Here is a 13426-nt window from a genome sequence, read left to right as displayed (position 1 = left end):
GGGGAATATATCCCTGGTGGTGGGGTCTGTTTGGAGGTGGCGGAAATGTCGGCGGATGATTTGGTTTATGCGAAGGTTGGTAGGGTGGAAGGTGGGCACCAGGGGCGTTCTGTCCTTGTTGTGGTTGGAGGGGTTGGGTCTGAGGGCGGGGGTGCGGGATGTGGATGAGATGCGTTGGGGGGCATCTTTAACCACGTGGGAAGGGAAATTGCGGTCTCTAAAGAAGGAGGCCATCTGGTGTTTTCTGTGTGGAACTGGTCCTCCTGGGAGCAGATCCGGCGGAGGCGGAGGAATTGTGAATATGGGATGGCATTTTTGCAAGAGGTAGGGTGGGAAGAGGTGTAATCCAGGTAGCTGTGGGAGTCGGTGGGTTTGTAGAAGGTGTCAGTGTCAAGTCGGTCGTCACTGATGGAGATGGAGAGGTCCAGGAAGGGGAGGGAGGTGTCAGAGATGGTCCAGGTAAATTTAAGGTCAGGGTGGAATGTGTTGGTGATGTTGATGAATTGCTCAACCTCCTCGCGGGAGCACGAGGTGGCGCCAATGCAGTCATCAATGTAGCGGAGGAAGAGGTGGGGAGTGGTGCTGGTGTAATTATGGAAGATCAACTGCTCTACGTAGCCAACAAAGAGCCAGGCATAGCTGGGGCCCATACGTGTGCCCATGGCTACCCCTTTGGCAGCAGTGCTAACCACTGTGCTACCGTGCCGCCCTAATTGCTGGGGATTCCATATCCCCAGCAATATGGATGACTGTTAACTCCCCTTCAACATGGCCTCATGTATTACTCATCTTCATCGAAAATGCAATGAAAAATGTGAATATGAAAATAATTGGATTGATTACAACAGCATCAACTTAGACATGGAATGTGGACAGGATGTACCTTGTCCAGTCAACTCTGTGAATTCCTCTTTACAAACATATACTGGTATACAAATAGGAAAATGTTTCACACAGGAAGAAAGTGAGGACTGCAGATGCTGGAGATCAGAGTTAAGAGAGCGGTGCTGGAAAAGCGCAGCTGGTTCAGCAGCATCTGAGCAGCAGGAGAATTGATGTTTCGAGCATAAGCTCTTCATCAGGAATGAGGCTTGTGGGCCAAAGGGGCTGAGAGATAAATAGGAGGGGGGTGGGGATGTGGGGGAAATAGCTGGGAATGTAATGGGTAGGTGAAGGTGGGGAGAAGGTGATAGGTTGGAGAGGAGGGTGGAGTGGATAGGTGGGAAGGAAGATGGACAGGTAGAAACACAGCCTGACATAGCCATGCTCGGGGCAGAAACAGAAATGACAGGCCACGGTGCTATTTCTGGCCCTCAATCTCACCCAAGGTTAACGACCTAAGCACAGCTGGTCCCTTAGCAGAGCTGTAGGCCATGATGCAATACCTGTCCTGAGCCCACATTAAGACATCGCTTTCAGTGAACAATCCCACACGCCTCCAAACCTATCCCAATGGTCGGCTGTTCCAGTAGAGGTGGTGAGACAATGCTATACAGTCAGGAAAGAGTTGTTCCATAAGTCCTGAACATTACTTCTGAACCCCGCTGTAGCAAAAGCTCAAAAATGGGGAAAGAAGCCTCCTATGGATTACCAATGCTAATCCTCCTCCAACTGATTAATCACTTCTCTTTCATCCTTTTGAACATCCTTTTGAAGAAAAGGGTGGCAATGACAGAGAATGCACTACTAACCAAGCTCGCCAAGTCTGGCAGGGCATAACTCCACACGAGTCTGCCACAGATGCTGAGAGAACCAAAAAAAAGGTAAAAAAAAAATGGCCTCATCCTCACCAAGCTATTAGGTGTAGATGCATCTGTTCCTGATGTTTTTGGTGGTGTGGCCGCTGCACAGTTCTCGTGGAGATGTCGTCCTGTCATCACATTGAGGCTACCCTCCACTGAATGATGTGACATTCCCAACGTGTTAAAAAAGTTAGATCCAGAACAGACCCACTTGCTCCAAAATGGCCAGCCGTGAGGCATTGCTATGAATCTGCAACATCACAGCCCAACATATCCCCCATTCTACCATTACCATTCAGCATAAAGATGCATCAAGCATGATTTAATGAAGTGTGCAGGAGGGCTTGCCCCGAGCAGTAGCAGGCATACCTGAAATTGGAGTACCAGCCTGGTGAAGCTATAACGCAGACTACTTGTAAACCAAACAAGAAATACCTTGCATCAGGTATATGACACTTTGATCCTTTAATGTAAATTCTGTGTCCTATGATCCTGCCCCACTAGCTACCTGATGAAGGAGCAGTGCTCTGAAAGCTTGTACTTCCAAATAAACATGTTGGACTATAAACTGGTGTTGTGTGATTTTAAACAAGGAATGCCACATGCTATACTCAGAGCTAACCAATTCCACAATCCGGAGGTCAGATTAAAACCCTACGGGTTCTGCCACATCTAGTCATGATGATTTGTCGACAATCAAACAACCACTGGGAGGAGGACATTTTGTGAATCTCCCCATTCTCAGAGATGGGAGAGCCCCACATCACAGTTCAAAAGATATGGCTAACATGTTTGCAATCATCTTCTACCAGTTCAATTTTCTTTACAGTATTGATGGTGCTGAGCACAGCAAAAACTACGGTCTCTGGAAAATGCTGACAGCATCACTATGACATGCTCAAGAACTATCTTCTGCATTATCCAGTACAGCTACGAGACTGGGATCTAACCAGCTAAGTGTGAAATTGCCCAAGTAGGTTTAGTCCCCAAAAACTAGGTCAATTCAATCCAACCAATTACCACCCCTGCAAGTGATGGATGATGTTGTCAACAAGTGCAGTTACTCACCAATAATTTGCTCGGTTTGAGTTCCACCAGCATTCAGACGACAAACAGCCTTGATACAAGTGAAGATGGACAAAAAGAGCTGAATTTCAGAGGCAAAAAGAAAGTGACTGCCCTTTATATCAAGGCAGCATTTGAGCAAATACGACAGCGAATAAACCCAATAGTTCAGCTGACCCTTTCTTTACTGTAAAGTGTTTTTGCTTCAGATTTCTTTCTGTTTTCACAAATTGAGGCTAAACTCTGTGAGTAATAAATATGAACATTTGTTTTATCACATCTACTGTTTGTATGAATTGTAGAGTGACTGATCTGACAGAGTACCTTACCAATTACTTGGAATGTCAGGAAATGTATATGGTTATATTTTACACAGCTATGGAAAGACAAATTCCTCTAGTACAGGCTGCTTGCAGATTATCCTGGAGCAGACTGGCACAGCTTCACTAGAAAACTGAACACAATAAGGCTTAAAATGAAAGCAAAGTGCTTAGGATGCTGGAATTGGAAATCAAAGCAGAAAGCACTTGAGTAACTCAGCAGTTCTGCCATCTTTTTATGGAGTGAGAAACAGAGTCAGTGTTTTGAGTCCAATGTGACTCTTTGGACCTGAGTTTCTCCCACATTTTTTGTTTATGTGAAACAATAAGTCTTTGATCTACCCAGATAGGAATTTTGTGGTCAAACCCAGACCTGGGAAGTGATGAGTCCAAACCTTAGAGAGGGATTTGACACCAAAACAACAAGATAATTAGTTGGTTTGGAACTCATTAAACTCTCCAGTGAGCTCTGATGAGGCTCTCGGACTAAGTTTTCCCGCTTCCATGATTTCTCAAGGAAGCTGTGATAGTTCACACATGCTTGATCTGTCAAAGGAAGGAACTCTGGTTAAAGGGATTGCAGTAGAAGTCAGAATTGTTGGACTGGACAGGGCTTCTTATAGCTGCAGACACCCAAGAAATGGAGAAGGGGCCAGAAAAGGCTGCTCTCTTTGTCCGTCACTCAGACTTGGCAGTTCTACTATGGAATCTAAGGGACTACAGCAATGTATGACTTTTCCAGAGTGGGAAGGAAGAGGACAGTGTCTCATACCAAACAAAAACAGAACTTAATGGAATAACTGAAAAGGTCTGGCAATATCTGCAGAGAGAAAGCAGAGTTAATGTTATGAGTCCAGTGATCCCGGTAAGAATGGTAAATCTCCTTGCCAAAAGGAATTAATGAACCAGATAGGTATTCAGCATAATTAATAATGGTCACATGGTCACCACGGGACTACCTTTCTAGTTCAGATTTTTTTTTAAAAAGTTCAAATTTCCCCATCTACCATAGTGGGATTCAAACCTACATTGTAAATCTGAGGTTCTGGATTACTTGCCCAGTCACATTACTGTTACACCATGCCCTCCCCTCAAAGGGAGACATGACATTTGTCACAACAATAATCTGCAGTGAACGGCTCCCTCAGCCTTCTGGAACACCAGTCCCCTCCAGAGAAATGATCCTCTGTGAATCTGGTTGCTAGGGTCATGCCTCTTTGGAGCTCAATCTCTGTGTCTATCTGCATGGACGAGTTGGACTGAAGGATCTATTTCCACGTTGTGTGACTCTCTGACTCTGAGCTCTAAAATGTGGAGCAGTACATGCCTGAGGAAAAGGCAGCTGGTACTGGTTTTGCTCCAATGGATCCTTCTGGGAATGCTTCTATCGGTGCTGCTGCTTCATTTGCTCCTTAGACAGGTTAGAGCTGCCCCTATATCATAGCTGACAGCAGGAAAGTGTGGTGGAATGTGATGAAGTGCAATACAGATTAAGTAATTCCCAAGAAATTGGCAGTCACCTGTCAGACGCAGAAGGCAAACTCTGAGAAGCAGCCTCTCACTTGGCCACGCCTGCGGCTATTCAGTTTCACTGGTCAGTGCTTTCTCAGTCTGTCAGTTTCACTGATGAAATATTACTACCAACCTCTGTGGACTGGCCTTGGTGAGGTGCTGACAGCTCAAGACGTTTGCCTGCTGCCTGTTTAATGCAGAATCCTTGGTTAAAGCAAAACTTAACTGCCTATTAGAAAATTGAAATCTTTTAACCAACATCTGCAAGAATAACTCCATGTTAAAGCCAGAGAAAGAAAGCATGATATTTACATCCAATTTCTCCTTTTATGTAACTGTCCACCTACTCAAACCCGCTTCCCTTTGGTCCAGAAAAAATATGCCCAATACCTGAGAATGTTGTAATAATTGCAGTTTTGGTGACAACTTATGGATTTGTCTTGTATACTCTTGTTTTGTTGTTTAACTGCAGAAGCAAGCAACAATTTTGAAGGAAGGTTTTGTGGAAAATAACTCATATTCCAGGTATATGTCACCTTTCACGACAACAGAAACTAATAGGGAGAGAAAGGTGTTAAAAGAAATTGATGCTTCGTTATAAATATCACTCAGTGTCAATTTTTCCAATAGAAGCATAACTTTAGATTAGATTAGATTCCTTACAGTGTGGAAACAGGCCCTTCGGCCCAACCAGTCCACACCGACTCACCAAAGATTAACCGACCCAGACCCATTTCCCTCTGACTAATGCACCTGACACTATGGGCAATTTAGCATGGCCAATTCACCTGACCTGCACATCTTTGGACTGTGGGAGGAAACCCACACAGACACGGGGAGAATGTGCAAGCTCCACACGGTGGCCCGAGGCTGGAATCGAACCTGGTACCCTGGTGCTGTGAGGCAGCAGTACTAACCACTGAGCCACCATTTAAGGATCCGACCTTAGGAGGCCAGACCAGTGGATGAGCTGAAAATGTGTTGCTGGAAAAGTGCAGCAGGTCAGGCAGCATCCAAGGCGCAGGAGAATCGACGTTTCGGACATGAGCCCTTCTTCAGGATGCTTGGATGCTGCCTGACCTGCTGCGCTTTTCCAGCAACACATTTTCAGCTCTGATCTCCAGCATCTGCAGTCCTCACTTTCTCCTCCCAGACCAGTGGATGAGCCATGCAACAACTTTACATGGGGTTGGAAAGAATTGGGAATACAGCACGAAGCATTTGACATTTGTTGATGGATCTTAGTTAACATCTTTCAAAGACCAACAGTCCGATTTCCCTTTGTCTTCCCTATCTCCCTGATTTTCTTTCTTCCTTTATGTTATCAGTTGCCTAGTCCCTAAATTTTGGATTTGTCTCTCTAAACCGCCTTGCTTCTATTTCCTTCTTTACAGGGGTCTTTAAAAAAACATCTGCCTCCTTGAGTAGTGTCTCTTTATGCTGTTTGCTATCAAATGTTGCTGGATAATGCTCCAGTGAAGTGCTTTGGCATGTTTCATCTTGAAATCTCTGTATGAAGGCAACTTATTATTGTTGTGAAACAAAGTGGAATCTACCCAGGACCAACTGCCTTCTCCTTAGCAGCAGAACCTTTCAAACAAAAGGCTTTTTTGAAAGTTATTCATGCACAACCCTCCTAGCAAAAGTTTCTAATGCTCAATCAAATTGGCCGTGCTAAATTGCCCACAGTGTTAGGTAAAAGGGTCTGGGTGGGTTGCGGGTCGGTGTGGACTTGTTGGGTCGAAGGGCCTGTTTCCTCACTGTAAGTAATCTAATCTAATCTAATCATATAAACATGAAATCCAAAAGAATAATATGAGTTTATGTGAAATCTGTATTAAAATAGAGACCAATTTCCCACTGGATCACAAGATTGCTGATTGACAGTGCTACAATGGCTATCAGCTGATCTGATCCATGGAAAGACAGGCCATGAGAATAACAATTAACATAAACTTTAGTCAGAATCTTAACTTGGTTTAATGTTTATAGTAACATTGAAAGCTTGGAAACATTAATTCAACAATTGCTCATTGTTCTTTGCAACTGATTTTACAGGATGATTGGCTCCCCTCTTTAGTTTAATGTGTATGTTTTCTTAAGAGAAAGTGAAGACTGCAGATGCTGGAGATCAGAGCTGAAAAATGTGGTGCTGGAAAAGCACAGCAGGTCAGGCAGCATCTGAGGATCAGGAGAATTGACGTTTCGGGCATAAGCCCTTCTTCAGAGACATGAATATCAAACAGCTTTTATCAATTGTAGCCCATTTCATTCAAGAGAAAAAGAATTACCTGCATACTTTATCTATAAATATGGCTCCAGAGAATTTTTAAATTGGGACCTAAGATAAAGTGAATACAAAACTATCAGAATGTATTCTACTTTTTGTGTATTAATAATATTTCCTGCAGATGGAGGAAGGGACTGTGTCCCAGAAGGTTTGTCATGCAATAATATTTTCGATAGCAGCTCTGAAAATGTACAGCATTATCGTATAAGGGGCTGCATGATGTGGTCTGCAGTGAAAAATCTGCAAGAATCCAGTGAGAAATCCGATGGAGCCACCATTCCAGGTATTGACGTGAGGTTATTGCTAGGCAGTGGCAAGCTACTTAACAACTGGGATTATTGTTCCTTAATAGCCTCATTAACACCGAATATGGCTTCAATAATATGTAGCATCCTATCCTACCATCCACTATTACAGTGACAATTCCAGCTGTGAAAGGCAGAGCAGATACCTGCTGACTGCAGCTTGCTAGCTGGTTCCTCCAGTGGTCCCATCTTGAACACCTGGTAACACTCCATGGCACAAGATATACATGTCCCTCATCTCTGAACACCAGCCTCTTAGAACTCTCGTAGCACTTCTGTTGTCCACTTGCAGGATTCCTCTGCACTTTATATGCACACTTCAAGGTGCGCTGACAATTAGCATTACAAAGCTGCTATCAGGATACTTGCACACAGGGACAAGCACCAAGCTCACAGAGTAGACCAGGGTGCATTTTGGATTGCTCATTTGCTGGTCTAGTAATCATTGCCTGTGTTGAGCATTATTTGTAAATTGTTTCCTGAGTGCAGATAACATTGTTTATCAAGCTGCTGACGATATCTGACTGCATTTTCTCATCCCAGCTGACTGAAGGTGAGATTCAGTTAAATTGTTGATAGAAAGCTGAAAAATATATCAATTATATGACTTACCAAAGCCACAGTATTTTCAAATGATGTCTTTCAGTAGGTTTCAAAAGACCATATGACAGGAACAATTTTCTCACATCATCTATTTCCTGTACAACAGGGGCTGTGATATAAAAGGAAATGTGTGCTGTGTGCATTCAGAGATTTCTTACAAGCAGGAAGTTCTGACTGGGGTTTAATTCAGTTGTTTCCTAGAGGGTGTTCTCCATTTCAGTTTCCTGGTGATGAAGCTAAAGTGAATAACCACTCACCTTCTGCATGTCAGGGCTGTCTACATTCTTGTTAATCCACTGATCCTTGGGGACAATTTCAAATTTCTGTTTGATGTTTTCGTTCTCACTCCAACTTTGTGTCTCAGTACTCATGTTGATAGTTGTGTACCTGTCAATACAGATGTGACAGTAAAACCATGGGAGCCTTGTCACTGTTGCTCAATTCAGTCAATATTGAGTCATAGAGATGTACAGCACGGAAACAGACCCTTCAGTCCAACCTGGCCATGCTGACCAGATATCCCAACCCAATCTAATCCCACCTGCCAGCACCCGGCCCATATCCCTCCAAACCCTTCCTATTCATATCTTTCCTACAATTACATCGTTGACTCTCTTCAGGTTTCTACCACACTTGCAGTGATGAGACTGCCTTAAATTAATTCATGATTACAATTTTGACTATGATGCATTATCCCTCTCTCAATCAGTCAGTATTCCTTTAGTTGATGCATTCACCTCTGCAGTCCCTCCTTTGTGTTCCATTGCACAATGTCACTCTTTCATGACCCCACAGTCCCTCAGGCCCAATATCTTCTGCAATGGCTTTTCTTCACCTACCTAAGATCATAAGAAATAAGAGGCATGAATGGGAGAGGCAGCCCATTGAACCTGCTTCACGATTCCTAAGATCCTAGTTGATCTGATTGTGGCATTAACTCCATATGCCTGCCTACTCAGTAACCCTCGACTCCATTGTAGATCACAAATCTATCTCAACTGAGCCTCGAATAGATTCACGGACTCTGCGGCTCTCTGTGGAACAGAATTCAAAACGGCACCCTGAAAGAAGAAATTCATCCCCATCCATATCATAAATGGGAGACCTCTTTATTCTTAAACTGCACCCCCTCATTCTAGATTATAGAAACTGCTTCTCTCAGAGGGTTGTGAATCTGTGGAATTCACCACCCCAGACGGCAGTGGCAGCAGAATCAGTCAAGAAAGCAATAGATATGTTTCTGATGAAAAACGGGATAAAGGGCTCTGGGGAGCAGGCAAGAAAGTAAAGTTGAGACCAGGATAAGATCAGCCATGTTCATGTTAAATGGCGGAGTGGGCTCGAAGGACTGGATTGCCTACTCCCGCTCCTAATTCCTATGTTCCTATTCCCCTCTGAAAGAAAGCATTATCCCAGCACCTACCCTGTCAGATCTCTTCGAATCTTATATCTTTGAATAAAACCATCTCTTCTTGTTTGAAAACCAAAAGGTAAAGTTCAACGCTGATCAACCTTTCTCACAAGATAGCCCCTTCATCCTGGAATCAGCCATGTGAATCTTCCCTGAACTTTTTGAGATACAAGTATATCACTCCTTTATATAAGGAGAACAAACTTTATCGAATATCTTCTGGAATTCCAAATGCACTATCCAACTTGCTACATTCCCTAAAGAGCTGTAATCCATTTTTCAGGCATGATTTTCCTTCCTAAAATTCTGTTGGCTCTGCCTGACTACAATACAATGGCTACTGCCCAGAATATCACTCCTGAAATCCACTGGATCTGCTTGTTCATTTTTAGTAGTATTACTGTAAAAATAGAGGCGACATATGTCCTTTAGTAAGGGAAATCTCAATGTCTTTACCTGGTCTGACATACATATGATTCCAGCCCCACAGACATGTGGTCAACTCTTATCTGCCTCTGGGTGATTAGGGGTGGGCAGAAAATGCTGGCTCAGCCAGTGATGCTCATATCCCACTAATATACTAAGATCAACCTCTACAAATGTCAAACTTTGCACCAATGATTAACTGGAGCTGAACATCAGCTAGTCCATCATCATGGCCACATACTCCCACACTCAAAATATTGTCTACTTCTATCTCAGCAAATCTTACAACCACTGGAATCCAATCCAATTTGTTCAAGCTTGCCCTCTGTAATGATCTCCTTGATCTCCCAAGTTGAATCCTACCTAACTCCTACATACATCCAGTGTTAGAATCTGAACTCTGCGCTTGTATTATCATTTCAGAACCTTTGGATGAAAATTAATGCATCCAGTTATGATTTTGGAGACCATGTCTCACTCTCACTGAAAGTACTCTGAGTCCCTCATTGTTCTAGGCCTCTGGTAAATGCATTACTGGCCACAGCTACTGCACCTGGTAGCACTTTTGGACAACAGAGAGGAGTTTGTGCTTGAATTATGGGCAGCTCTCAGGGACAGGATTTTAAGTCTTGGGATCTCGATTCCCAGGGTCGGCACAATGCTGGTCAGTTTAGTGCTTCGTGGGCACTCAATCCCAATGGGCCTTCTACAATGCAGGTGGCGCCTTTTGGCTCTTTGCTATACTGGCCATGTCTTTTGTGACAAAGGAACTGGACCACTAAAATATTCTTAGGCAGAGTATTGGTGAAGTCACAGCTTGAGGATTTTGCACAGCCTTGGGCTGTTTATCTGAAGGAGAATACACTTTCACTTGAGTGAATGCAACAAATTCCAAGATTTTATAGCCCTCTAAAGAATTATTGGGAGGTATGAAGGTTAGAAATTGACAGTCAAAACTTGGCATCTTCTCATTGCCATAGACTGTTTCCAAAGATGAGAATCCCACTGATCAGAGCCAGGCAGCCAAGTACTGGACCACTAATCCAAGTATGAGCATTTTACTGGCTTGTCCCCTGCTGTATGGGGCTACCAGTGACATTTAGGTGTCTCCCAATAGTTTCCTCTAGGGGACATTTTAGATGTTCAAAGGCTGGTGTAGGAGCACCCTATCAGCAGTGGATGTCCCGGTGGCTATGACACTGTTGTTGGAGGTTTTGCCTCTTGCTGAGGACTCAACCCATTCAGAAAATGTCTTCCCAGTACTTTGAGGGCATTTCAACGTGAAGATACCGTCCACCTTCTTTCAGCCACATCTATGGCCAATCTATCAATGTTGCTGCCAAGTTAATTGGCCACTGTTTGGACCAGCCACACTTAGAGAGGCAGGCCATCATCCTCAATGGCAGTAGAGGTGGTGGTCTCTTAACTGGCTGTACCCATGTTCCAGATTCCCTAGCCAAGGGAAGCCACCTCTCAGTATCAACCCTGTGAAGCTGCTCAGAACAGGATGTCATTCAATGAGGTCATATTTCATTTTTCTAACATTTAGAGAGACTTGGACAAACTCACTCAATCCTTCATTATGGGTTCATCTTCTCAACCCACGAATGGATATGAAAGGACATTCCCCCTGCCTGGGGAATCTAAAACATGGCATCACTTTGTCAGAAAAAGCGGCCGGTGATTTAGGACCAAGATGAGAGGAAATCTATTCATTCAAAGGGTTGTGAATGTTTGGAATTTTCTACCACAGAAAGCTCTAGATGTTCTGTTATTGAGAGCATTAAAGATATACTTTTGAGTAATAAGATAATTCAGGGACATGACAAAATGTAGGATTGTGGCATTGAAGTAGAGAGTCTGTCATGATCTGTTTTTGAATATAGGTGGAAGCTCCAAAGCCACATGGCCTATTCCAGCTTCTATTCCTTCACCTTCCATATTCTAATGCTTGTGCTTCCAATTGTGATGATATGTTTAATGGATGACATCAGATTGAGCACTCCCTTTACTGTACAGGCACATTTTTTACACTGTTTGTATAGATAGATCATGAGGTTAGTTTACTGCTTTATTGGCAATAAATGCTGCCCATTGCAGAGTTGAAAACTCATTTGTCATTTTTAATTAACATCATAGCTGCCAGCTTGTCAAGAAATATTGGTCAGTTTCATTCATGTTCAGAAAGTTAAATTTTGTTTTCAAATTAGCTCTACTGACACATAAGAGATGATATTGATTTTTATCAGTAATAATCTGAGGTGTAGATCAGGAGCTGCCTCCCATACATTCTCCAGGATCTGCTGCTGTCAGCTGTAGGTGATGATGTTTTTCAGAACTATGACTTATTTTGTTTGAGTCTCATTTCCTGCTACACTTCAATTGTCAGCCTTTAGCCTTTTTTTTGGAGACAATACCTGGCATTGAATCTATGTTTTAAAATGATTAGGTAGCTAAGTAAAAGTTAAGAGCGTCTCATATGGAGTTATCATCCTCACCCACTTTTATTTCACACCAAATATTCAGTTTAAGTGCAATGGAATCTGCATATTGTAAGATAAAAAGTTCCCTGATTCCCTGTCAATTATTGGTAGGAACATATTTTTTCCAAATCGTAAGATGCCTTGGATTGTTTATTGTTGGGGTGATGAATACAGCCAGGTACATTCCAAACTGGGAGAAGCTAACCAATAGGAGCAAAAAAGGCAAACAACTCAAATTTGATCTGAACTTGCACACACTACTACCTAATCCTACCTTCTTAACATAAACCCTCAATGGGAAGGGATCAGTTTCTCCTATTCACAATTATCCAGTCCATTCATGAATTTGAACACCTCTTTCAAATCTCCCAGTAACCTTCTTTCCAAGGAGAACAGACCTGTCTTCTTCACTCTATCCTTATAAGTGAAGATTCTCAGTTCTGAAACCACTCTTGTAAATCGCTTTTGTGATCTTTCCAAAGCACTTACAGTTTTCCTATAATGTGGCACCACAACTGGACACAATAGCCGAGCTAAGGGCTAACAAGTGTTTTGTTCAAATTCAACATCATTTCTTGCTCTTCTTTCCTGATTAATTAAGTATTTCCTGTGACATCCCTTTTGTAACAAATAATCCAAAATAAAATAATTTACTTATTTCTTTGAAAAAGATCTAAGGGAACGCGAGCACCATGTGATTGACCAGAGAGATCTTCCAGACAATGGCTGTAGGGACCAATATTGGAGTTTACACATTTCCTCTGAATGATGAATCTTCCTTCCTGTTTGTCACACTAATCAAGTACTGTAAGAGTTTGAGGTTCAGAATTTTAAAAACATTCTTACATTAAAAGTTATGCATTTAAGCTAATTTGAAACACTTTTATACTTGACAATTGGTATGTTTTTAGTCCTATAAAAGTACATGTGGTTACATCTGAATTTCTCAGTGTTCATCTCTAAAATGTTGACTAACCACATCCAGAGTGGATGTTTGACATGCCTACAGTTATCTGCAATCCTACTCGTGTGTCAAAAACATTTCTATGCCTTGAACTTTGTAATTTTACAGTTCCACAGTCTTATCGACTAATGTGTTTACCGTTTTATCACATTTTAGTAGATCCAACATGAGATCAGCTGCACCAGCTCAGTTTTCTGCAAGTATTGCAGGAAGAATTTGACCAGAAAATCCATCAGAAGTCCACACAGATCTTAGTGTACAGCGCAGCTGCCATCACCATGTCCACGTGCTGCAGTGAGTCCTGG

The 13426-nt window shown here is 42.7% G+C and overlaps 1 protein-coding gene across 2 annotated transcripts in view; it reads right to left on the bottom strand.

Annotated features, from left to right (window-relative positions):
- The window catches only part of LOC122553066 (TNFAIP3-interacting protein 1-like), a 40571-nt gene extending 32348 nt beyond the window's left edge, over positions 1–8223 (bottom strand). For both annotated transcript variants that reach the window (XM_043696590.1, XM_043696547.1), the window contains exon 1: positions 8095–8223. In XM_043696590.1, coding sequence (XP_043552525.1) covers positions 8095–8208 — 114 coding nt within the window. In that variant the 5' untranslated portion in view covers positions 8209–8223. The remainder of the gene's footprint in view (positions 1–8094) is intronic.
- Positions 8224–13426: the final 5203 nt, after the last annotated feature.

The sequence above is a fragment of the Chiloscyllium plagiosum genome, chromosome 1 (assembly GCF_004010195.1).
Source record: "Chiloscyllium plagiosum isolate BGI_BamShark_2017 chromosome 1, ASM401019v2, whole genome shotgun sequence".
Taxonomy (NCBI): domain Eukaryota; kingdom Metazoa; phylum Chordata; class Chondrichthyes; order Orectolobiformes; family Hemiscylliidae; genus Chiloscyllium; species Chiloscyllium plagiosum.
The sequence above is the reverse complement of the archived record's forward strand: the minus strand, read 5'-3'. Positions and strand labels throughout refer to the sequence as shown.